This window comes from Vigna unguiculata, chromosome 5 (genome assembly GCF_037176805.1).
Source record: "Vigna unguiculata cultivar grain cowpea cultivar isolate G323 ecotype 2 chromosome 5, ASM3717680v1, whole genome shotgun sequence".
In the NCBI taxonomy this organism is placed as follows: Eukaryota; Viridiplantae; Streptophyta; class Magnoliopsida; order Fabales; family Fabaceae; genus Vigna; species Vigna unguiculata.
In genome coordinates, this window is record NC_140796.1 from 9102644 (window position 1) to 9127806 (window position 25163).

At 30.0% G+C, this 25163-nt stretch overlaps 1 protein-coding gene across 1 annotated transcript; it reads left to right on the forward strand.

The window, feature by feature from the left end:
• Positions 1-12962: 12962 nt before the first annotated feature.
• Positions 12963-15078, forward strand: LOC114185339 (methyltransferase). Its single transcript, XM_028073007.2, has one exon. The coding sequence runs from the start codon at positions 13358-13360 to the stop codon at positions 14882-14884; it is 1527 nt and encodes a 508-aa protein (XP_027928808.1). The 5' UTR covers positions 12963-13357; the 3' UTR covers positions 14885-15078.
• The last annotated feature ends 10085 nt before the right edge of the window (positions 15079-25163 follow it).

Here is a 25163-nt window from a genome sequence, read left to right on the forward strand (position 1 = left end):
AAACACGGACACGACACGAACATAGGAAAACGTCGAAATTGAAAAAATGTATGACACGAAAGAAAATATAGATAAAGGGAGAATGTGATAGCTGAAAAGAATTATTTTAGGATCCATGAAATTAAAACAAATTTATTAAATAAGATAACTAAATTATTAAATTAATAAGAATATGATTAGGTTTTGTTTTCATATTTTTTTCTCTTTCACATAACTTTCCCTTTCTTATCTTCCCTGGAATCTCTATTTTGTTTGCAACGGTAACTCTACAATGGCAACTCTGCAACGACAAGTGTCTGCGTCCCACCTTTTTTTAGCAACACAAATGTGTCTTCTATGTGCGTCCAGAGAGAAGGTTGTGTTTGGCCAAATAATAGTGTCTGACACCGCATCGTACGTGCTTCCTGGCATGTGTCCGTGTCTGGTGCACCTCTAAAACGGGGAAGCGTGGCTCCAACGCCATGTCAGAGCTTCCTAGAGTGTTGAAGGTCGTGGGTTGTGTGGTATGCAAATGGAGATTGTTTCTAATGTTCATATTATAAGAACAACACTTTATACTTTATCTCTCCTCCACATTTGGTGCAATCACTTTTTTGTGAAGATGATTCAAGGAAGATTCAGATGAATTTGAATGAATTTAAAGATAAAATTTTTATGTTTATTTTAAAAATTTAGAAATAAAAGTACATAAATTTAAGAGTGAAATTTGTACAAATTTATAAATAATTTAACTAAAAAAATTCAATAGATGAAAATATGAGATTTTATTTTACTCTTGCCCTTAAAAATTAATATAACACCTCACCTGCCGTCATTTTCATGGACGACCATGGTGGCTATTGCAACTGAGTCAAGATACAATTGTTATCGACAAAAGAGGCGGTGACTCTCCTAACTTATCTCTCCATGCATGAAATAAAAGAATGGGTTCCAAAATTGGTTCCCTCTACAACCAGAATCAGTTCCTATAACCAGAACCGATTCTCAGTTCTAATTTCACATCTAAAATTAGTTCCTTCTAAAATCAGAATCGATTTCCAACTCTTTGAGTAACAATGAGAACCAGTTCCAATATTATCAATAATCTCATTCTACCTCATGGAAGATAATAATTTCATGTGCAAAACATCAAAACATGAAAGAGAGATATTGTAAAACCTCCCTCACTCTCACCCTCAAATTGTAATGTTCCAATTTAGTAGAATAATTCTAATAAATAAAATGTCGCATGTTTATAATATAAAATAGAGCACCATTAGAAAGTATATAAGAATTAACCTTCTAAAGTTATTCATAATATACTGAAAGGAAGAGTACTAAGACACAAAACATTGGCCATAAGCTTAACTTAGACATGAAACAACTTAACTTTAACTTGAGAGTGCTCACAGAGCAAGGAATTGTAAAATAAAACGGTATGACAAAAGTTGCTCAAAAGAGCATCACCTACCATGCCTAAAATAAGGCAGCAGCATCACTACCATCTGAACGATCCCCGGGAATCTCCACGTCTGCTTACACCAAGGATTTAGTGATCATCGCAAAAAGGAACACCACATAAGAAAACAAACACAAGCAAAAGGGTAAGCTAGAGATAAAATTTAATTTTTTTAACATAGCATTGAGCAAGTAATATTACACAGACTTCAAACAGGCAAAACAGTAGGCACTCAAACATGTGATAGAAATCAAACAAGAGGACTCTATGACTCAATTGTCCGAACACATATAATAAGATCAGATTCACTGGATGTATGCACTTATGGTGGCCTCTACTGCTCTACAGAGTCAGTGCCAATGGCTTTCACCCTACCACGTACAAGGTTGGCCTTCAATCATCTAGGGTCATTATCCTTCCAAAGATTAGGGCCTCCCGCTACTCTCACCACTTGAATCAGTCTGCTCTATATGAGACTAACTGATTCTTTAGAGTTTTGGGATGTAATCCTTACTTGAATCTTTATCTAATTATATACACTACAACACCACCATGGAATCTCACCAAGAGTCTCATGGAATTTCGTCTATCTCACACCACATCCTTGTTTCTCACACCAGAACCACAATTTTATCTCAAGCATTATAATTTCAAGCCAATGCTCAACCAACCAATACATCCATGATTCATTCCATACACAGTACAACAAAGTCTCAGCCTCATTCAATCTCATAAACCATTCATGACATCATACTTCATGCATTTAAGGTAAATTGCTCAATCATGTAACCAAACAATCAAAACATGGAAGAGAACAGCGTGGAAGCACGTCCCTGCACCAGTCTCACTCAAGTTAGAAGCTTTCGCCTAAGTGACAGAAGCCTCTCACTTAAGCTAGGCGTTCTTGCCTGAGCGAGAGCTCGAACAGTGAGCACTACAGGTTTCTACGCGTTCTCGCTTAAGCGAGACCCTCTCGCTTGAGCGAGATGACCCATTGCTCAAAACAGAGGCTCGTCGCCTGAGCGACAATTTAAGCAGAAACTAGAGGCGAGTTTCTACTATTCTCGCCTAGGCGAAGGTCACCCGCTTGGGCGAAAACAGCAGATTTCCTCTCCCTGCTCACACATGCAACATCGAACAAACAACCAGAAACATAAACAAATATTTCCACACCCATCAACAGCGTCATGCAAGCATCAAGAGCATAAAACATACAAAAAATAGACAAAATAACTTAAAAGCATGAAACCCTAGCTTTCCTTACCTACTTGGAAAAGAGAACCACAGTGGAAGAAAGCCCTAACAGGAGCTCACCACCGTATGACGGCAGCTTAAGAAGTTGAAACAGATACAAGGGCACACGAAAAGGAGGTTATAAGGACGACCCTAAAGTTGAACACTACCATATAGAAAAGGGAGGGAATTCATGAGGTTCGGGTATTTAACTTACGTAGAAGGAGCTTTCGACTGGCTCCGATGGACGTTTCGCAGTTGCCCTAGCACAACTTATGCTTTAGAAGAGGGAGAAGGGAGGAGAACTGTTTTAGAGAAAAGAAACAAAATGAGAGTGAGTGGGCTAAGTGGAGGTCCTGGAAACAAGGCTTACTTGGACCCTCCAATAAGGTCAATCTCAAACCTTATTAGAGGAGAAAAAGGGCTTACACAAATCATTTACATAATGATCATTCAGATATTCGTTTCTCTTAATAATAAATTCTTCCATATGAATATAACATAATGTCTTTAATCTAGTATTAATATTAATATTAATATACAATTTAAAATATTAATATAATTTAAAGATTTAATTGGTTTTATATTATCTTTCTTAAATTTCTTTATCTTTTAACTATTTAAAAAATTATATTTTTTAATTAAATTATTGTTCTTTAGTTTTATCAATTGATTTAATTTTCATCTTAATTTACCGTCTCGTGTCTTTATCTTCACAAATTAAAAATATGAAATTTTATAATTAATAAAAGTATGAAAAATAAATATTTTTAATATTATTGTATATTAATCATTAAAGTTAGTTGATTAAAATTTACTTAAAAAATAATAAATAGAAAAAAAAGCTAAATTAATTAACATGTTAGAAACAAAAATAACAATCATGTTATCTTATTGAATGTTTAAATAAAGTCTGTAACCAAAAATCAAAATTATTTTAAATATTTAGTGAAATTAATTTTTTAAACAAAAATTTAATAAAAAATATTTAAATTTAGGAAATAACTTAAACTTTATTAAGTTTAAATTTAATCCACGTTAACATATTTTAATATATTTATAAAACTTATAAATTAATACAACGATTGCCGTAGAAATGTCTATAGACTATAGCTAACACTCGACTCGAGATAATGTTATATTTTATTTATAAAGCATTCACTTTTAATAAATGGAATTATATAAAATTTTGAATTAAATTAAAATAACTCTGACCAGCGTGACATTTCCCGATTGTTAGGGCTTTGGTGATTCAAATTCTGTATTTATTTTTTCATGTTTTTTTTTCCTTCACTTCCATAATTTCTAATAGCACCCCATGATTTCTAAACGTTGCATAAGTGACTTCTGGATTATTTGTTCTAAATTTTTGTTAGAACAGAATTTTTGGAATGAAATTTATGGTAAGAGATTTATTTGGAACAAGTTTATTCAGAACGCATGAAATACATTTTAGAATGAGCTTTCTAAAGTAGAATTTATGAAACTAAGTTTCTGGAATGAGACTCAATTCAATGTCTTAATGTTTTGCATCTTTCTAAACGTATCAAATTTTTATTTGTGTGTCTTAGAAAATAAACAAAAAATTAAAAAATTAAAAAAATTATCAAATGTGTGTCTTAGAAAATATTTGAGAAACCATTGAATGAAATCGCAAAAAAGAAAACAAATGTATAATTAGAAATGTAAGAAAACTTTTTAAATATCAAATTATTCGATGATTGAAAGATAACTAAAATTGTTTGGCGAAATAAAAGAGTTTTTCACATGAAACAAAAATTAATAATAACAAAATAAAGAAGATAATTTTTTTTATATGACCTATTAAATGAAATGTTTATGCTATTGAACACTTAAATGATAGTGTTAAATATTCTCATGTGAAAAGAAAATATAAAATAAATAATTTTTTTAAAAAAGAGTAAAAATACTCAAATACGAGTGTACCGTCTTGGTCGTCTGAGACCTGACCTGATTTCTGAAGATGGATAAGACGTTTCAAAACTGACCTAAAGTCTATGGACCCAAGAATTGGGCCTAAGTTTGTTTGTTACTAGTTGATATTTCGTGCATATGAGAGATATTTTAGTGAGTTAATTATTATTTTTGTAACCACTTTGCCTAAAAATTAAAGATTAACCCTCAAGGTCGAGGGACTATTTCCTGACCTTAGTGTGCTCTTTATTTCATATTAAGTCAGAAAGGTTCTTAAAATTTTTTCTTCAGTAAAGGATATTCAATTTTTTACCGGAACAATGAGACATAAAAAATATTTAATTAAGATACATCATTTGAATATAATTGTATAAAGATTAGAATAAGACGAAATATATATTGAAGATAAGAATGAATTTCATGACAAACCAAACAATAAAAATAAATAAAAAATAAAAAAGTGTGTAATGTATATATATATATATATATAAGGTTCCATAATAGACTACAGGTATTTTAATAATTTAAACAGGAATGAAGATATGGTGGGTATGGGGGACGGGTGGATATGTCTCCATCTCCATCCTCATACCAATTGAAAAAGTCGAGTATTTCTCATATCCATACTTATACCTATATCCCGTCAATGCAGAATTTCTCGTCAAAATAGATACAAATTCCAACAATATATATGAGCGGATTTATCTGTCATCTCAAACTCCTAATGATAGTAGGGTATAGAATAGAGAAAATTATATTTTAGTTTTTTTTAATTACTATGGAGGTGCCGTTAGTAATAATAGAACTGCTGAAAAGAAAAAAAGAGAAAACTTTGTTTCATGTACATATTCTGAACAATCTCCGTTCAACTGTTGTTTCACATTTGAAGTGATTGCATCATCACACGGAGCCTTTTCTTTTCGGTTGGTGTAATAATATTAGAAAGTTTCTGTAAATTTTTAAATATAATACAACTTTTAGTTTATAAATAAATTATTATAATTTTTCTTATAAAAATATAATTTAATTTCATCCAAATATTTATTAATTCGCACTTTTTTTTTTATTTTAAAAACTAAATTGTATTAAAATTTAAAACATAAACAAATTTAAATTTCATATAAAAGTTTAAGTAATAAGAACACCTTCAACGAAAACACTGAAATTGAAGTAGAGTTAGTCATATAACGAAAAGATAAAATATTTCAGGATGGAACCTCAATATAGAAAAGGAAATAATAGAAGTATGTGTGGAAAGCACTTAAAGGGCCCATTTATAACGTGTTAATATGCCTTATTTGTGGATGAGTTGAAGTGAAGCATTATCTTATCTCTTTGACATTATCTAAAAGGCTAACATGGTATGTTCTTGAAGTGAGAGAATGTTGATGGAAACATAAAATTTTCCTTCGTTTGGCTCGCACCGAATTTCAGTGTTAACCGCCAAATTTACGATGTTTTTCACAATGTTTCTTAACCAATTAAGCTAACTTTCCCTTCACTCGGGCTTTATTAATAAAATGGATAAATAGGATAAGTTTTCTCAAAACTATAATGAATTACGTAAATATGATTTATTAATTCATTTTAATATATTAACAAACAACTTAAAAAATTTATTCATTTTGATCTCATGATAAAATTTTATTTAATAAGTTTATTTATAATTTTTTATTAATTATTTTTATCAGATCTAATATTTCACATTATTTATGAATTGAGACTTAAGACAGTTTAAATATTCTTCTTCCTTCCATTTTTCGATATGTCTTTCAAAGATAAAACCGTAACGGAGTTCCACGCTCTAAAACGGTAAAAAAGAGGATTTTTAATTGAGTATCCAAAAATTAAAGAATTTAAGTCAAAATACCAAATTAAAGTAGATCAATTTTTTTTTATTTCTGAATAAGTGTATATTTTACCTTAATTTCTTCCATAACGGTATGGAACAATAGTATCATTGAAGTAGATACATCAATCACTTTAAGTATAAGAAGTCAAGTAAAAGAATTGATTCAATTGGAAAATAAAAAAAATCAATTAAAATATTTTTCAAAAATATCTATTTTTCTCTCGGATGCATGATGATTGATTTTAACGAAACAAACTTTAAATCGAAACATTAATAAATATCTAATTCATATCCAACGGTTATACTTTGACCCCAATTAAGTTAACCTTAATCAAACTATATCAATATCAAAAGATGGTATATCTTAATAAATAACAATTGAAAGATTATTGGTCAAAAGATGTTCTCATTGATATCACTAAAAAAAAACTTGAATTAAGGTTTAGTGAAAGATTCTCCAACTCGAATAAGGCTACAAATTTTTCGATTAAAATCAAACTAAAAATGTACGGACATACACTAAAAAAAAAAGTCAATGTTACTCTAATAAGGTTGAGCCAATGAAGTCTCGTCTAGGATCAATGATGTTCTTAGTTGGAACTTACACAAAGAGGCCTTTAGTCCAAGTCTAATTATAACACTTTAAAAACTTAATAATTAAATAAATATTAGAGTTTATTGTATAGCAATTGCATGTGTTAATTTCGACCAAATATCAAGTTAGTTTGTCTCTTATGTTTATTTATGATAGCTGTTTTGTGAAAAGTTTAGAACTTAATAAAAGTGGCGTGAATTAAGAAAATCTATCACAATTAGAACCTTCAAAACAGGTAATTTAGTCGGCTTGATCCATTATAAATTGATCATTAATTAAGTGAGCCAACTAAACCTGACTCACTTTTTAACGAGCCAAAAAAATTTAAATCCGACCCGACCCACCATGGATTGACGGGTTAAACGGATTGGCTCACGAGTTAACTTAATTAAAAAAAATATTTTTTTTATATTTTGTTTCAATCAAAACTAAATTATAATTCTAATTAAAATCTAAATAAACTTTAATACAATTCAAATACAAACCAAAATAAAAAAATACAAATTATTTATGTGTTAGCTAAAAAAAACAACCTAACATGACATAGATGTAAAGTCCAACTTAATAAAAAACACTTGTGTGACCCTTTTATTTGCGGGTTGGTGAGCCAACTCGGCTCACCACAGGTTCAACCCGGGTGAGCCGGGTTCTAGATGAGCTGAGTCAAAAATCAACCCATATTAAAATTTGTAAAAAAATTTCAACCCAACCTGACTTGAACTTGTTGTGAGTCGAATTGGCTCGCGAATTTCAACCTATTTTGCCAGCTCTAATCACGTGTTTAACCTAATTACATTATGTGACCCTACATTGCATTACGCCAGATTAAGCAAAACATGCACACTGAAAAATTATATTATATATATGGAGATAATTCAGATTTCACAAATTCTAGGTAATTAACATAAATGTATAGGCTAATTGATGAAATATTTACCATTTATGGTAAAAGCAATCTATCCATTTTTTTCCAATATAACTTAACTAATTTTGGGAAAGAAATTAAAAAAGTCAAATTAGCCACAAATGGTAATTTCTTGTATGTGCAATTAAGATCACATTAGTGTCCTCAAGTCTAACATAAATAACACCTACCTTTAGCCAACCAAAAAAATCTTGTATCTAGATTTTCCCATTATTTCATAGTCACTACAAAAGAAAAACTTTGCCTTTCGTGGACAATAACGTGATCTAAGTAATTTCATTGCTTCTTTTGTAATCAACCTGCAACAATAAAAATTTGCTCAAAAGAGATCAAAGTAAGGGGTAAGAAGAGTTTAAATCATTCTCTTTTTTCATTATTCAAAACCATATATTTTTAAAATGCCCTTAAATTAAACCAATCTCTTCATTTCCATGTCTTTATGAAAAGCTTTAGTGCCGATTTTTAAAATCCTAACTACTTGTCTGTTCATGGTACTGGTACACCAGAGTTTTCCTTTTCTTTTTAGTTAAGTTGAATACTTTATCACATGTTAACTTAGTTATAATGAAATTAATACGTGTATATTCATATTTTAATTGCATAAAGATGTTTCTTTAAATGTTCTAGAATGTGGGGTGATTTATCTTTGAGTATGATTTCTTTAATTGTTAAGAAGAATATTAATGAAGGGCTCAAAGAACAAATTAATTATTTCCATAGAAAATCAGTTATATTGTGTTATGGATGGACATCGAAATAATCAAATGTCCAAATATAGTGGATTATATAAAGTAAGTTTGATACATATGTGCATTTAATTATTATTTCTAAAAATAATTGACTAAATGTGGCAATATCTTACTTTGAATAATCCATTGTCAAGGAGTTTAGGTGAATCAATTATGACTGAATTGATATGTGAATCAATATCTTAATATTGGAAGTATAAGCATAATAAGTTCAATATTATACGAACATCCAAGACATGTCATTATTCAACCTCAAAATAAAAGAAAAATGGTTATTAATTTGAAACAAAATACTCACTAATTTCAGTAGAATATGCTTTAAACTTTTTTACTCCAAATATTAAATTGGAGAATTTATTTAACAAAATTCAATCATATTTAAAATGTTATATGATTTAACCTTACACAAAAATTCTTTTATCGAATAAGCTTTTTTTTCTTTACGAAATATCTATGAAAAGTGAGAATTTGTAAACCTAACTTATCCAAATGCATTGGAATTTGTTCGGAGGTACACCAACCAACTTTCCAACGTCCAAAACGAGCGAATCGCACGTGACTGGTGTGCCGTCGCTCTCTTTATCTGCTATCCTTCTGCGCACCGTTTCGCTCAACCACTCCCCTCCAACGGAAGCCTCAAACGACGTGCCGTTGGATCACGGAAATAGGGGTAATTTAGTCATTAGAATTCTTTAACGGCTATATAATATTCTTTCCTTCTTGAACGTTGATTGGTTCTTATTCATGTGCGTACAGTGTACTCCAAAAGTGAATCACCGCTCAAATATAATGCCAATAATGCCCTCTCATTTCATCACGAGAATTGTAGACGTTAAAAAGGTGGTCAACAGTTTTGAGTTTTCCAAAATTTAATGACGTTAAATATTTTAAAATTTTAATTACATATTTTAAATATGTATATTATATCATGATAAATAATTTTAGTTATATACGTTGTTTTCTGTAATTTGAAATAATAATTTAAGTTGTGATACTTAATTACTGGTAATCTATAAAATCTATTGCAACTTGATTTAAAAATAAATTTGAATCAAAATTCATCGAATACAAAATACATTGTTAAATATATTAACAATGATTTATTGTAATACAAAACATGATTATAGTAAAGTTTCATAAAATCAACAAATGAAAATATTAGTTATCAAATATAAGGTAATTATACGTAAATTAGGGTTAAGTATATTTTGATCACTTAACTTTTGATAAAAAAAATATAATTAGTCTTTTTTCAAACTTTTGGATCAATTTAATCTTTTATTTATAAGAATGTGAATTTAGTCATTTTAATTAAATTTTATTAAATTTATTTGACATTCCAAATATGTTTCTCAACTAACATTTAAAGCGAAAATGTGTCATAGTATAAACTACTCAAATGTTACCTGAAATACATCTAAAATACTAAATAAACTTAACTAAATTTATTAAAATTGTTAAAATTATTAAATTCACGTATTTATAAGATTAGAAAACTCAACTTCGTCAAAGACTTAGAAGGAATTAACTCCAATTTTACTAAAAGTCCAAGAGTAAAACATATTTAGTCTCATCAATTAATATGATAAACAAGTAAGTTATATTCCAATGACTATAAATAAATGTTATAATAAATTATTTAATTCATATTTTTAACTACAAATCAAATATGTGTATTAAAAAAATATGGAGAATGTTAATAAGTGACACTGGTTAAGGAATAATTAATGTCTATTGGTTCTATCATTGTTACATTAAAAACTTGAATAATTAAGTATATTAATTAAAGTAATATAAATGTATATAATAGATTTTATAAAGATAAAAATACCCTTTTAAATTTTTAGACAATAACTTTTTGATACAAAACATGAACTTTGAAATTTTTAGATCTTTACTAAAATGCAAAAAAAAAAGAAAAATCTTTACTAACTTTTTTTTTGTAAACTTTTAAATGTTTAACACTATTTTTCTTTTTGTTGATTTTTCTGTCAATTTAGACTTTCTTATATTTATTTATATTTAATTTTTAGCAACATTAAAATATAGTTATTTTATTATTTAATTATTTTTTAACTTTTGTTGGTGAGTATTAAATAAAATATTAAACACACATATACAACACTTATGGACATTTTATCCTTTAAATAAAATAAAATAAAATAAATGATTATTAAGTCAGATTTTATAAATTACATTAATGGTTATTAAGTCAAATTTTATTTAATATCACACATAACTATATATAGTTATACTTTTGTAGTATTCAATGCATGTTAATTATCCTTAATCTGTACTTAATAAGACCCAAAACATATTAATTGATACCTTCCTCAGTAGTTGTAATAAACATGTGTTTTAATGAGATATTAACATTTGACTTGTTACAAGTATGCAAACATAAACTTAAGACATTTAATATTCAGGCATGTGCATATTTTTTAGATGTGTAATAAATTCTCCATTAATTTCTTATTGAGGTTTTCATTTACAAAAATTTAAAACTCAAGAAAGTTAGGAGGTCTTTATTAAATAAAAGTGGTTGTACTTGACACATGTGTATTTATCATTCATAAGCTTCTTAAAAACATCTCAATCAAACATCTTAATATCACTTTAAATCATAACATACACATTATTACATTGAATAATTGAACTAAAAAATAGTTTATACTAAATTGAAAAAAACTTGTCACTTTAAGCAACTTACAATAGGACTAAGTAAAAGCATATAATTGGAGTTTAATTCCAATGTTTTTCAAGAAATTGTTTAAAAAACTTAGAAAACCAAGAAAAGTATTAACTCCCATAGTGCATGATTCACAAATTAAATATATCAACACAAATCTAGAATAACAATATTCGTTTATTCAATTTTGATCTCGCATTCAACAACAAAATCTCTCAAATGGAACCAAAACAAGAAAAAAGAGAAATTTTGAGATTTGAGAGTTCAGAAAAACTTATACTCTAACTAAAATCTTTATTAGTCAAAAATAATTTTCATCCGATAACAACCTAAAAAGAAAGTTAACTTCTTTAGTGAATATTCTCATTGATAAAAAAATGATTTTCCCTTAATCGTTGTCTTAGTAATACTCTTTCATGAAAAAAAAAATCAAGACGAACTCCAAAAATTAGAAAAATATTCAGAAATAACCTAAAAGTTAAAAATAAATAATAATAATAATATTAATCAAGATTATAATATATATATATATATTAAATATAATTTTAAATCTTAATCTTTATTAATTTTTTTAGATATTCATCTCTACATATGAGTTTTTGTAAAGTATGTAACTCCAAATTTATTTTGCCTTGTATTAATTTTGAATATTAAATATGTAATTATTAGTAAAAAAATTTATCTCACACGATCAAACTAGATAGATATATTTCTTTATTTTTCAATTTGTTTTTAGTTGACATTCTTGATACTTTATTTTATATTTTATTTGGATATGTATTTCACATACTATTTGTCTAACAGGACAACTTTTTTTTTTCTCACAGTTAAGACTATTCTATCTTTACGCGCATATTTTACATTCAAAACTCAATAAATCTTTATTTTCATATCTGTAAATTGAAATTCGTCCAACATGAATGAATCCTTTTCCTTTCACGAATAATTAACATTTGTGTACTACTGTCAACAGCTTTTGTTACTTTTCTTTTTTATTTATTTATTTTCCTTGTTTCCCATATTAAACTAAATTTTCATAGAGTATAGTTGTGATAAACCGAAAGTTGCCATATTAATATAAAGTAACACGGATAAAATTGATTTACATTCATTTCATTCCATAATTACTTAATTTGATATGCTTATTAAACTTTTGGAGTTTGCTTCCTTTGCTTGCAATCTTTGACATTAGATTAGATGCTTCACGAAAATCTTTTTTAAATCATATATCTTATGCAACACGAATATTGAAAATGTGAGCAATAATATCAAACATTTTTATAGATTTCGACGAACACAGTTCATGAAAGACGGACCCAGCAGGAAGCAAAACAAAACATCACACAGACACATCGCAAAAAAAATATCAAACAGTTTTGCATTGCCTGCGTGGACATAACTAACCCTCCAACACCACATTACATTTGTCTCTGTCACTGTAAATAAAGAAAAAAGGAAAGTGACGTGGCAGTGGCATTCTTGCAATTTTAAAAATTCTCGGAGCCAATTGCGGAAAAGAGAATATTAGATTATCTCGCTCTTCTTCCTTTATCCACGCAGCACAATCCGGTTACTTTTCACACGCCTTTCCTTTTTTCTCTGCAAAAACCACCACCACCACCGAGTCACACTCTCCGAGTCATGAACTCGCTCTTCGCTTCTCCGTAGCAAAAACTCCCTTACAACGTAGAAAAGAAAGCCACCGCATATTCATTTGTGAATTATGTTTTCCCGTTTTGCCCCTCGCTCGCCTCTCTATTTCCCAATTTCTGCCACCCAACCTAAACCCCTAATCGGCGCCAACCACACTTCAGCTCGATTCTGCTCTCGATAAAAGGAAAAGCCATAATCCATCTTCTTTTTCCATTTTCGTTCCTTTTTGATTCCGCCATTTTTTTTTCTTATTGATTATTCTGTGAGAAAAAAGTGCGCTGTTTTACCATGGAACAGTCCGCAGGCAAGCCTAGTTCTCTCCGGAACTTTCTCGTACGGTTTCTCCTTTTCGGCGTTTTGATCATCGGCGTTCGTTTCGCTTACATCATCGCCGTCGCTGGCGAGTCTTGCAATATCGGCGACTTCTGTTTTTTCTCTCTGCCGCAGACTCTCAGCCTCGTCACCGCCGGCACCGGTCCCCTTGCTGTCGAGTCTGCCTCCGGCGGCGGTTCACTGCAGCCCGAGCTTTACACCAGCAAGGACTGGATCAAAGGCGTTCGGTTTTACTCTTCCGCTTTTCAGGACCTGATTGCCGGCGGTTACCTCTCGCCGCAGTCGAAGTCGCTGTGCGTGGAAACGCCGACCGGACGCGACGTCTTCTCGTTGAGGGAGATCGGCGTGAAAGACGCCGTCGGAATTGCGAGGAAGGGGGTGAAGCCGCTTGTGAAGTTTGGCCGAGGTGAACGGATTCCGTTCGGCAATAGGACCTTCGATTTCGTGTTCTCCGGCGAGGATTCGTTCGTGCAGTCGGCGAAGCCGGCGGATTTCGCGGCGGAGATCGACCGGACGCTGAAACCTGGAGGGTTCGCAGTGTTCCATTTTGCAAACCCTAAAGATACGTATAGTTTTAATTCGTTCCTTGATTTGTTCCATTGTTTCAGAGTAGTGAAGTTGCATGGCTTAGAAGGCTTTGATTCTTCAATGCCGTATATACGTGAAATTGTTTTGAAAAAAGAGTGTGGTGATGGTGCTGGTAAATTTGATTTTGGTGATTCAAATGGAAAATGTTATGTTCCTGGTTATAAGCATGATTTGGTTAAGATTGCCGAGCCTTTGATATCGGAGGAGCCTTTAAAGCCTTGGATTACTTTGAAAAGGAATGTGAAGAACATAAAGTACCTTCCTTCAATGGTTGATATAAGCTTTAAGAACAGGTATTTGTATGTTGATGTTGGAGCTAGAAGCTATGGCTCTAGCATAGGGTCTTGGTTTAGGAAACAGTATCCTAAACAGAACAAGACCTTCCATGTGTATGCTATTGAAGCTGACAAGACTTTTCATCCGGAGTATGGGTTGAAGAAGGGGATCACTTTGGTTCCTTACGCTGCATGGGTGAAGAACGAAACATTGACGTTTGAGATTCATCGTGATCCTGGGGAGCATGTCGAGGTTAAAGGCAGGGGGATGGGTAGGATTCGGCCTGTGCAGTCTTTGGGGAAGGAGGAGTTTGATGGCGAAGTGGAGAAGATTCAGGGATTTGATTTTGCTCAATGGTTGAAGAAGACTGTTACAAAGAACGATTTTGTTGTGATGAAGATGGATGTTGAGGGTACTGAATTTGATCTGATTCCGAGGTTGTTTAAAACTGGAGCTATATGTTTGATAGATGAAATTTTCCTCGAATGCCATTACAATAGATGGCAGAGGTGTTGTCCTGGGCAGAGGAGTTCTAAGTATGAGAAAACATATGATCAATGCTTGCAGCTCTTCAATTCCCTTAGACAAAGTGGAGTTCTTGTTCATCAGTGGTGGTAATTGCCCTACACGATAGGTGAAATTCCATACTCCTTATGTAACATTATTTTCGTTTTTTAAACCTTCTACATGTTTCTCTCTAAACATTTTTTCATCCCTCACTTCTTACCCCCGACTATAGAGAAGATTACTATGTTTCAAATTTCTTTTCATGTAACAATTGCAATTGAAATGAAATCATTTCTTTAAATCAATGGTATTTGTTGCCGGACTTTTCTTTTTATTGCCCCTTGTATGGATATGGAAATGGGTAATTGGATTCTGTAATCTCTTCTTTTTTTTTCTCCAAACGAATTTAATTATTCTAATTTGTCAGTGCTTTTAAATTATAAATTGAAATTTATAATTTTTGGGGGGATCATATGTCAAAAAGACTCTTATATTTTCTTGAAGTTCCAATTCCTTGGATAGGATGATGTTGTTCATTGTGTAAGTTGAGAATATAGGTGATTTATGACATTTGATATGTCAATGTCATTGATCTGTACTCCTATGTGTATACCAGGTAGATCTTTCTTTTGTTTTGTTTTATAATTTTGAATTCTCCTACAAAATCTTCCTAATCCACGAACTAATGAATAAAATGTTGAATGTTTCTTAAGTTTTTCAAGATATTAGATGTATTTACTTTTTCAATAATATTTTCCTCAAAGTACTAGGAAGAGGATGTAGACGATAGTTTATGTACCCAATTAGTTTCTTTTTCCTGGTAATTTTTGAGACATAAATAGGAAAGAGTCCTAATTTTTACTTTTGTTTTATGTTGTTTGACTAGGGGTGGGATTTGATACCTTAGGACATCATTATCATATCCAAGTCTGAACTTTATTATTCCTTAAATGGTTCTTTATTGTGGTTTCATGGTGTGTTTATTGGATATGTCATTGATTAACGCCGCAATGTGAGACAAGTGCGTTTTATGTGAGAGTTCACTTGCAGTCACTGATTAAATGGCCATTTTCATTTATATCAATAATAAGGTAGTAATCATATTTTTCATGGGACACCACCCACATGCATCAACATTGCCAAAACAAATTATTATTCACATGCTATTTACGACACAATAAAAGTTATTAGAAATATAAACTTGTCTGTTGAAAAGAAGAGAGAAGAAAAAAAAACTTGTGTTATCTTCTTGCAACTGTGAACACATATTTCTTGCAAGGATTCGTGTTTAGAATTAATAGTAGAACAGAGAAGGTAAGAATGGGTTTGATATCATAGTGGTGGTGGCGGAATGCTACAATGATTTACTTATACTGTGGCAAAGAGTGAATGCTTTTCTTCATTACTTCTTTTTTTATGTCCCAAGTTTCTAGACATGTTACTTTCTTGGTGGGTGTGAAGATAAAGTTCAATCGGCTTTTGAACGTATGTGGGGTTTTGGCGAAGGCTCATGGTAGTTGAAGAGAGACTAAATGCATGGGAAAAAAAATATCCCAATGTGTGACTCCATTATTAGTGACAGCGAAAACATGACCAAAATTCTTAAGTGTGAGTTGCAACTTAGCTGGATATTGATGACAATCAAGATTCCACATGGATGAGAAGCACATGTTAAGGGAAGAAAAAAACACAAAGAGACAAAACATAACCGAAAAATAAAAGAGTCATATTTTGGGAGAAAGAAGGTTATCATGGTAAATGTAGTAAACCTCTTGTCGCAAAAAGTTAGGACCCTATTTTTCTTTACAGTGTCGAAGCCATGGAATAATTGATTAATGAAGATAAGTCTCGGGTTTGATTAGATTTGATCAACTTATAGTCGGGATTAAACCAATTAAACTGGTTCGATATTTTTTGTCTTTGATCACTCGGCTTGAACTAAAGTAACAAGGCTTTATCCTTTATTAACTTGAGTATTGTATCTTAGTTTCACAACATGATCACTCGTTCACTCGTTACTTGACATGGTGTGTGTTTGTTGTATAGTTATGTTGGACGGCACTCCAATCCAATACTACATTTACTTCCTTTTTCGGTATTGAAAGTGTAAACTGTTTATTTAATGCAATTTCAATATTTCCATAGCACACTTTTAATCAATCATTTTTTTTTTCTCACAAGCTCTGAACTTGTGTTTAAAATAAATTTAGTTTGCGACAGGATGTAAATAGTAATACTCTCTTTTTAATCACTTTTCACAATCAGTTAAAAAATGATTTGTAATAAACTTCATTGAATAATACTAAATAGTGCGTGTAAATCCTCTTTAAAATATGGCAAGAGCCAATGAATATAGCTCATACACAAAGGGTATAAAAAAACATCGATAGCATCAAACTCTATGAATTAAGCAAGTTTTAGCAATAGATCTTTGAACAATTTGGGCCATCTATGTTGGACCTAATGGGTGATATATGAATAGCATGTGTCCCTTTGACTTGAAGGGTGCAGCTATAGAATTTCCTTGTACTCACTTCTTCAAATGCCATGTGAAATATCAACCAAAACTTTCTTTCTTTGGTACGGTGTGGTTTTCAATTCATTTATTCTGAGTTTTGAATTCATGAACTGACCAAACAGTATCAATCATTTGGAAAGCTTTTTACAACTGAGTTATGTTTTTCTCTTTTCCTTCTTATGGTAACAAGCATTAATGCATAAACTTTTGAACTAGTGATGTCACGGGTAATAACATGTTATGGGTAGATTTTCTTTTTTTCTGATTGGTGGTGCTATAGTTAGCATCATGAATGAAGAAGTGTGACTTGTGATCAAATTTTTGGTTAAATCTCCACCAATGTAAGTGGTGGGTTTTGTTTCAACATCACTATCATGAAAACATGACAACTCCACTTTGCATTATCTTCCATTGGTTGGCTATTGCGATCTTCACGGACTATGCTTGTAGCTGTTGGTTTTGTTGGATCGGAATTAAATTTGTAATTATTGTCATCCATTGATAATGATCTTTCTTCCAATCAAAAGTTGTGTGTGTGCATGTGGTGAAGCAATCACAAAGGCGGAATGAAGAAAGGCAAAATTTTGATCAAGAACTTTCGAATCTCATTCAGTAAGTGTATAAACACAAGTGTTGATGATGCAAGTGAGAACCACTCTTAATACTCTTCAATTACACCATTATCATTTACTAGGGGGACATATTATTTGTAAAACAAATTGTACAATGAATAGAGAGAAAATTAAGATGTAAATTTTGTTGTTGCCTCAATTAAGTTATATAGTAAATTTATTTATTTTAATTGAGTTTCTCTAGTTTACTTATTTTAATTACATCGTAAATTTATTGTATTTAATTGATTTTCTATTAATTTTTTATATTTCTAAAATGAGTTTTTATCTTCTTTTTTTCTTTTTTGTAATTGAGGAATTAAATTGTTACTTTGTTTCGTTATTTAACTATATCGTTTACATATCAAGTCCTTGGCAACATTATGCTTAGTTTAAAATGAGAAGTTATTTTTATTATACTTATTGACAACGAGATTTTATTACTCCAGAGCAATCAAGGAATTCTTTTTGTCATTTCGATGATAGGACCAACTTTGTTATCTAATCAATATAAGGAAATATTGTATTATTGAAAGAAAATTTTACCAAACAAAAAAAATTGTCGATCAAATAATTTATCAACAAATTTTAGAATTTTAATTATCAACAAAAATATTATTAATAATTTTTATCCATAAAATTTTATTATGAATGTATGTTTTTGTTCATAAATTTTGTCAATAAAACTTTTTATTTTGACTATATTATAGTAAAATCATTCTGTAATTAACTTTTTTAAAATTTATCGATAAATTCATTCATAATTAATTTTTTTAAGATTTGTTTATAATTAATTTTTGAAGATTTATTGATAAATCTGTCAGTAATTATATATTTTAAATTTATCTATAATTTTATTAATAAATTCGTCAATCGAGTCAATTACACATCACTCGTTGTAAAGGTGGAGTGAAGATGAATGGAACATCTTTCCTCAAATGAAATGTTACTAAAATGAAAATTTTACATCAAACTTTCTTGTGTCAATCAATTGCATATCCCTAACTGCTTTGAATTTCTGTGAATGTTGTTTATATTATTTTTTTTTCTATTAAACTTGATTATTGATGTATTCCGGATAATGTCGTATTTGATCATTTATTAGAACAATGAATAATTGTGATAAACTATTTTTTATCCTTTATTAAGTTAAGAAAACTGAATATTATATTACAAATATTTTATTATTATATATATATATATATATATATATATATATATATATATATATATATACTGATATGACATTAGGTATAACTAACAATATTATGGGGATAAATATGGGAGGGTAACATCCCAATTTCAGACTTTTATTTACTTATCCATCTTGCAGTTGCATATGCATTGACATTAACTTGTTATTTTCCTCTTTTTTAACCTATAATACTGCAAAGATGGCAAAAAAGAAAAAAAAAAGTAATGTTAGGTTTTTGACAATCATAATAATATTTTTTTATATATATTAATTTATTTTTCTTGCCCACCCCACTAGAAGAAATTATTGAATTGTTTAAATTGATGAGTTGAGTGAGTAAGTGGGATTAATGGACCTTGTGTCATGAACCCACTATTGTGTTGTTGGACCATTATTCATTAAGGCCACACAAATGGTTTAAGCCGTTTTTTCAAAATTCCTTCCACACTACGCTTTGAATTTTTTTTCATGGTGATTCATCCATAGATCAAAAAGTAATCAATCTCATGATTACAATTGAAATATAAATTTAACCAAAATTTTATTCGTTCCCATTATTTTAACTAAATTGTAGACCTATACTTGGAATTTGTATCACATCTCCGGTGCATAAATTATTTTTTGTTTCATAAATAATCCAAATAATACAATCATCAAATTAAAATTCATAAACAGTTAAGACTAAAATACATAGGAATTCAAATTGAAATTTTATATGACCATTAAGTTTTAAGAGTTTACAAAATATAAAATTAATAAAAAGATCACAATCTTCCTATATTGAAATATATTTTAGTTATTGCAAAATTTTAAATTAAGGTTGTGTTGTGTCAAATAGATTAGCAACATATTGTTGCATCTATTAGAAGTATAATCATTTTCATCATGATGTTGTCATCGTCGTTACATAATTTTTTTTTCTCATTTATCACTACTGTCTTGATATAACAATAACAATGTTTACACTAAAAAAATCATATAAATTCAATAAGAATGTTTAACCTAAAAATCATATAAATTCTGACGATTTTAATATGACAGTCGTTGAAAATTACCATTTTTTATAATATAAGACGACAATTGAAAAACTGTCATATTTTACATGTAAAATGTAACGATTTTAACTGTCATTTATTATTTTTCGATAACCATCATAATTTATATGTAAATTATGATGTTTGTAAGTAACATTTTTTTCAATTTTATCAATTTCTCTTTCAATCAAATCATTAATTTTAAATTTTTCTTATTTTGATCAAAGTTATAGTTTGTGACGACATGAATTACGATAATATTCAAACTCATTATCGATCTAAATTATGAGAGATAAAATCGTCACATTTTATAAAAATAATTACCGCAATTTACACTATTTTTCTTAGTACACCATAATTGTCATGATTACAATAATAAGAATAGTAAATAATAATCGTAATAAAAAAAAAATATAAATCATACTAATGCTCTTAAAAAAATAATGTAACCCATCGTATATATTTTACGATTAGTAATTGAGATTTCTTATAGATTTAAATTTTACTTATAGTAAATCTCTTCAAATATTAATAATTATGTCATATTTTAATTTACTTTCATTGGTATTATATCACATTTTAATTTAAATTCTTAAATATTTTTAAGTTTTTTATTATATTATTTTAAATGATAGTTATTATTAATAAGTCTAAGAGTTATTTACAATCCTCACGTAATGATCCAATGGGATATATTCCTTTTTCTTTTTCACTTTAGAAAAAACTTTTATCAAAGTTAATCTTCAAATTCAAAATCAAAGCTATCAAATTACAATTTAAATCCCTTCTTTCTACAGGGATTGAAGTTTCATGTGAACCTTTCTTATAAGGGTGAGAAAAATCAATAGTAATACCACCATTTGATGATTGTTTTTCTTTTTGAATAAATTGTTGGTTTTCCAATCTAAATTTATCCACTATGGAGTGTGTTAAATTGTGTTGGATCAATTAGATTAATTTTTGATTTTATTTTCAAGTATCAACCTAATTAATTAAAAAATAATACAATTAATATTTACAAAAAATAATTCAAGACTTCATTTTCAACAATTTTAAAAGAAGCTAATCAATTATCATCATCCTAACTAGTGCAACAAGACTTATCTCTTATTGAATTCAACAAATTTCAAGTTCATGTCATTACTTTCACATCCTTTTCAAATACCTAATATCCTTTATTTCTTATCAACATGTGCAATAAAGTTAGCAATTCCATATTTTTTCCCTATTAGCCTAATATGATTTGTCATAACACTCTCAAATTGTATTGCCGTCTATTTATTTTAGTCAACCTAAAGCTTTGAAAGATCTTTTGTAGGTTACTCTTAAGCCTATGACATGGTTCAAATGATTCTCCCAATCTAAGAACATTTGTTATTTATGGTGATTGAACTTCAAATGATGCAAATTGAGTAGGACCTTTAGAGATGTTATTGACGGTAAAGAGTTTTAGGTGTTCATACTTTCTATATAGACTCACTACATTAATCTTTTCTATATGTGTGAACACCCACTACAAGAAAAAGTCTCATTATTAATTAATTTTAGTGACCAAAAGTTGTTAATCACTATAGTGACCAATTTATATATCATTTTATAAAAGAAAAAATTATTGGTTACTATTATAAATAAAAAAATAATAATTGGTCTCTAAATTGGTTTTTAAAATTTAGCTACTAAGGTTTTAGCTACCAAAAAAAATTGGTCACTAAACATTAGCTACCAAGATTTTTGTTACAAAAAAGAATTGGTTTCTAAATTAGTCTCTAATTAATTAATGATCAATTAACGACCAATTATAATTTTTTATTCATAATAGTAACTATTTTAGTAACCAATAATTTTTTTTAAAATTGATATATAAATTGGTCATTATAGTGACTAATAACTTTTGATTACTAAAATTAGCTGTTAATGAAACATTTTCTTATAGTGACCGAAACCATTACAAATTACCAAAACCATTTCAATAAAATCAATACTTTGTTTGTTTCATATAAAAATAATCGGTAAGATTTAAAAAAATAACAATTACAAGTTAGCATTTGTAACCATCCATTCATCACATCCACTAAAGCAAGTAAAAAAATTACAATATAATCACCCAACAGATGTTGTTGGGCTTTTTGCAAGACGAGAAAAGCTTGTGTCTTGCAAATTATCAACAAGGTAATAAAGGGATAGAGCACGACAAAGAAGAAAGATAATATTTTTATCTATGAAAATTTAAAATACAAAACATAATTCACAATTTAAAACTAAAACATATATAAATTTTATATTTATCGAATATCAACCAAAGAAGATAAATATGAAACTTTATTTAAAGAACAGAAGATATATAATCAAACTCGGTCCCATTTCATCTTTTTCATTCCAGAAAAAGAAAAATTATATATAAAAAAGTGAAAAGTAATATCTTGTAAGAGATTCATACCAAAATATCCTAGAATAAGAAGATATTGGAATATAATAAAGTCTAAGAAACTAAAATAGTTATTTCCTTCCACCAACCGTTTTGCTGAAACCCTAAGTTCCTTGAACCCCATGGAGATAATGAAGTCCACGTTGACTTTGTTTGTCATAGATGTCAGAGATAGATACAACATGCAAGCAAAACAATGTGATTTGTACTATCATATTAAACCCTATTTAATGTCAAGACGCGGTCTTTGCATTGCATTAATGCTTCTGTCTTCCTATTTTTTGGTATTCAATGCTATAATTTATTATTCTGTTAGGATGCCACTCAAGTTGGGTATAAAGCAACTGTGTGGGTTAAGTTTATAACAATATATAATTTTAAATGAAAACTATTTTGTTGCAAAAATTTAAAGATTTCTCAATAAGTTTTGTTAATAAGTACAGTAGAAAAAAAATGATTAAATTGTGCTAAAAGTATATATACTTAAATATATTCTAAATTTATGTAAAATTAGGTTTGAAACATGGTCTAGTGCAAAGGTATGAAACATGGGACTAGGAAGAGAAGAGGATGTCCCCAATTTACTTGGGAATGATTCATGTCGTACTTTGATCTATATGTTTGGAGGGAAGGTAATAAAGTATACCTCATACTATGGCTAAAGGGGCTTCCAAAATAGGATTTGGGAGCATGATTGGTCATGATGTTAGATGATATTTTTATGTTTGGATAAAAAATTCAAGATCCTTAAAAAGCTTAAAACCTGTTGGATTTAAATTGTGTTTATTTTATATTATTTTAGCTTTTAAATATTTTACTTATAAAGCAATATAATTTTATTTAATTATAAACTTGAATAATTTTTTGAATAAAGTATTTTAGTTATTACTAAATAATATGTTGGGAAAAACACATCATCAATTAAGAACATTATCAATGTAACGTGGAACTTCAAATACAGAGAAAAAACCAGAACCACAAAGAATAATCACTATGTGCAAATTTGTACAACACACATAAAACACTCTCAACCCTTTGATCCCAAGTACATCCACAGCCTTCAGAGTAAACATAAAACACTCTCAACCCTTTGACCCCAAGTATATCCACACCTTTCAGAGCAAGAATTTAACTACATCTCACAACACTCTATTACAAGAGAATAAGAAAAGTCAAACACTAGCTCAAAGTGTCTTTGACTTGGGGTAAAGAACATCATGAACTTAGAGTTCATTGTATAATCACTAACATCCACCCCTTGGTTATTCTAAGCGATGTGAGACTTTTCAATACATGTTATTTTCATCATCCCAACATTCTCCACCCTTATTAAAATAAACACATCTTCATTGTTTATACCTGCAATCATACTTCACGATAAGGAGTATTACTTGGAATCAAGTCGTCTTGAAAATTTTCACTTGGTATTAGTGTAGAGCTAGCTGTCAACAGCTGTCATTCTGTTATGCTTGTTAGTATACAGCTGTCAATCTGTTGATAGTCTGTTAAGCTTTGTTGTGTATAAATACGTGCTATTGTAAATGTCAAAGACAATCCACTCAATATTCAGTTTTCTCTGCTAAGAGCATTTCTCTTTCTCTGTTCCTACACTTTTCTGTTATGGTATCAAGAGCCCGAAATCTCCATTAATGGAGTCGTCGCATCCTACTTTCTCAACCTCTTCCATTCCTTCCTTTCATCCTATCTCTGAGAAGCTGAGTGAGTCCAACTTCCTTTTATGGCGGCAGCAAGTTGAACCAGTGATCAAAGCGCACAAACTGTAGAGATTTGTTGTGAATCCTGTTATTCCTATACGGTTTCTCACTGAAGATGATTGTGCAGCAGGCATTGAAAATCCAGCGTACTCTACTTGGGAACAACAAGACCAAGTCCTTCTATCGTGGCTTCAATCAACGCTTTCTTCTTCAATTTTGTCTCGGTTGATCGGTTGTGTACATTCGTATGAAGTTTGAGACCAACTTCATGACTATTTTCAAAAACAGAAGCGTGCAAAAGCCAGACAATTACGAACAGAGCTTCGCACCACGACGCTTGAGCAAAAATCAATGTCTGAGTTCCTTCTTCGCATTAAGTGTCTGGTTGATGCTCTTAGCACTTGCAGTGATCCTGTTTTGCCTCGCGAACATCTAGATGCTATCCTTGAAGGTTTACCAGAAGATTATGAACCGGTTATATATGTTATTGAAAGTAAATTTGATCCTCTTCCGATTCATGAGGTTGAAGCATTGCTCCTTGCGCACGAGTCTCGTTCACAAAAGTTTCGAAAGAAGTTACTCGAATCTCCTTCAATTAACGTTGCTCAAGATGGATCCAATTACAATTCTCCAAACAACTTCCATTCTCAGGTCCAACATTTTAATAACACATATTCTGTTAATAGAGGCGCTCCTGGCTATACTAGCAGTTCTAATCGGACTGGCAATTTTGATAGAATAACCACTGCCTATAACCGCGGAGGTGGTGGTTTTACTCGTGGCACTCGTGGTCGTGGAGGCAACGGTAGAGGAAGAGGTCGTTATGCAAACTTCCAGTGCCAAGTTTGCTTGAAATTTGGCCATACTGCAGTTGTGTGTCATTATCGGTTTG

Bases quoted from the DNA above. Each gene is read 5' to 3' on its own strand.
- LOC114185339 (XM_028073007.2), top strand. From the start codon at position 13,358: ATGGAACAGTCCGCAGGCAAGCCTAGTTCTCTCCGGAACTTTCTCGTA.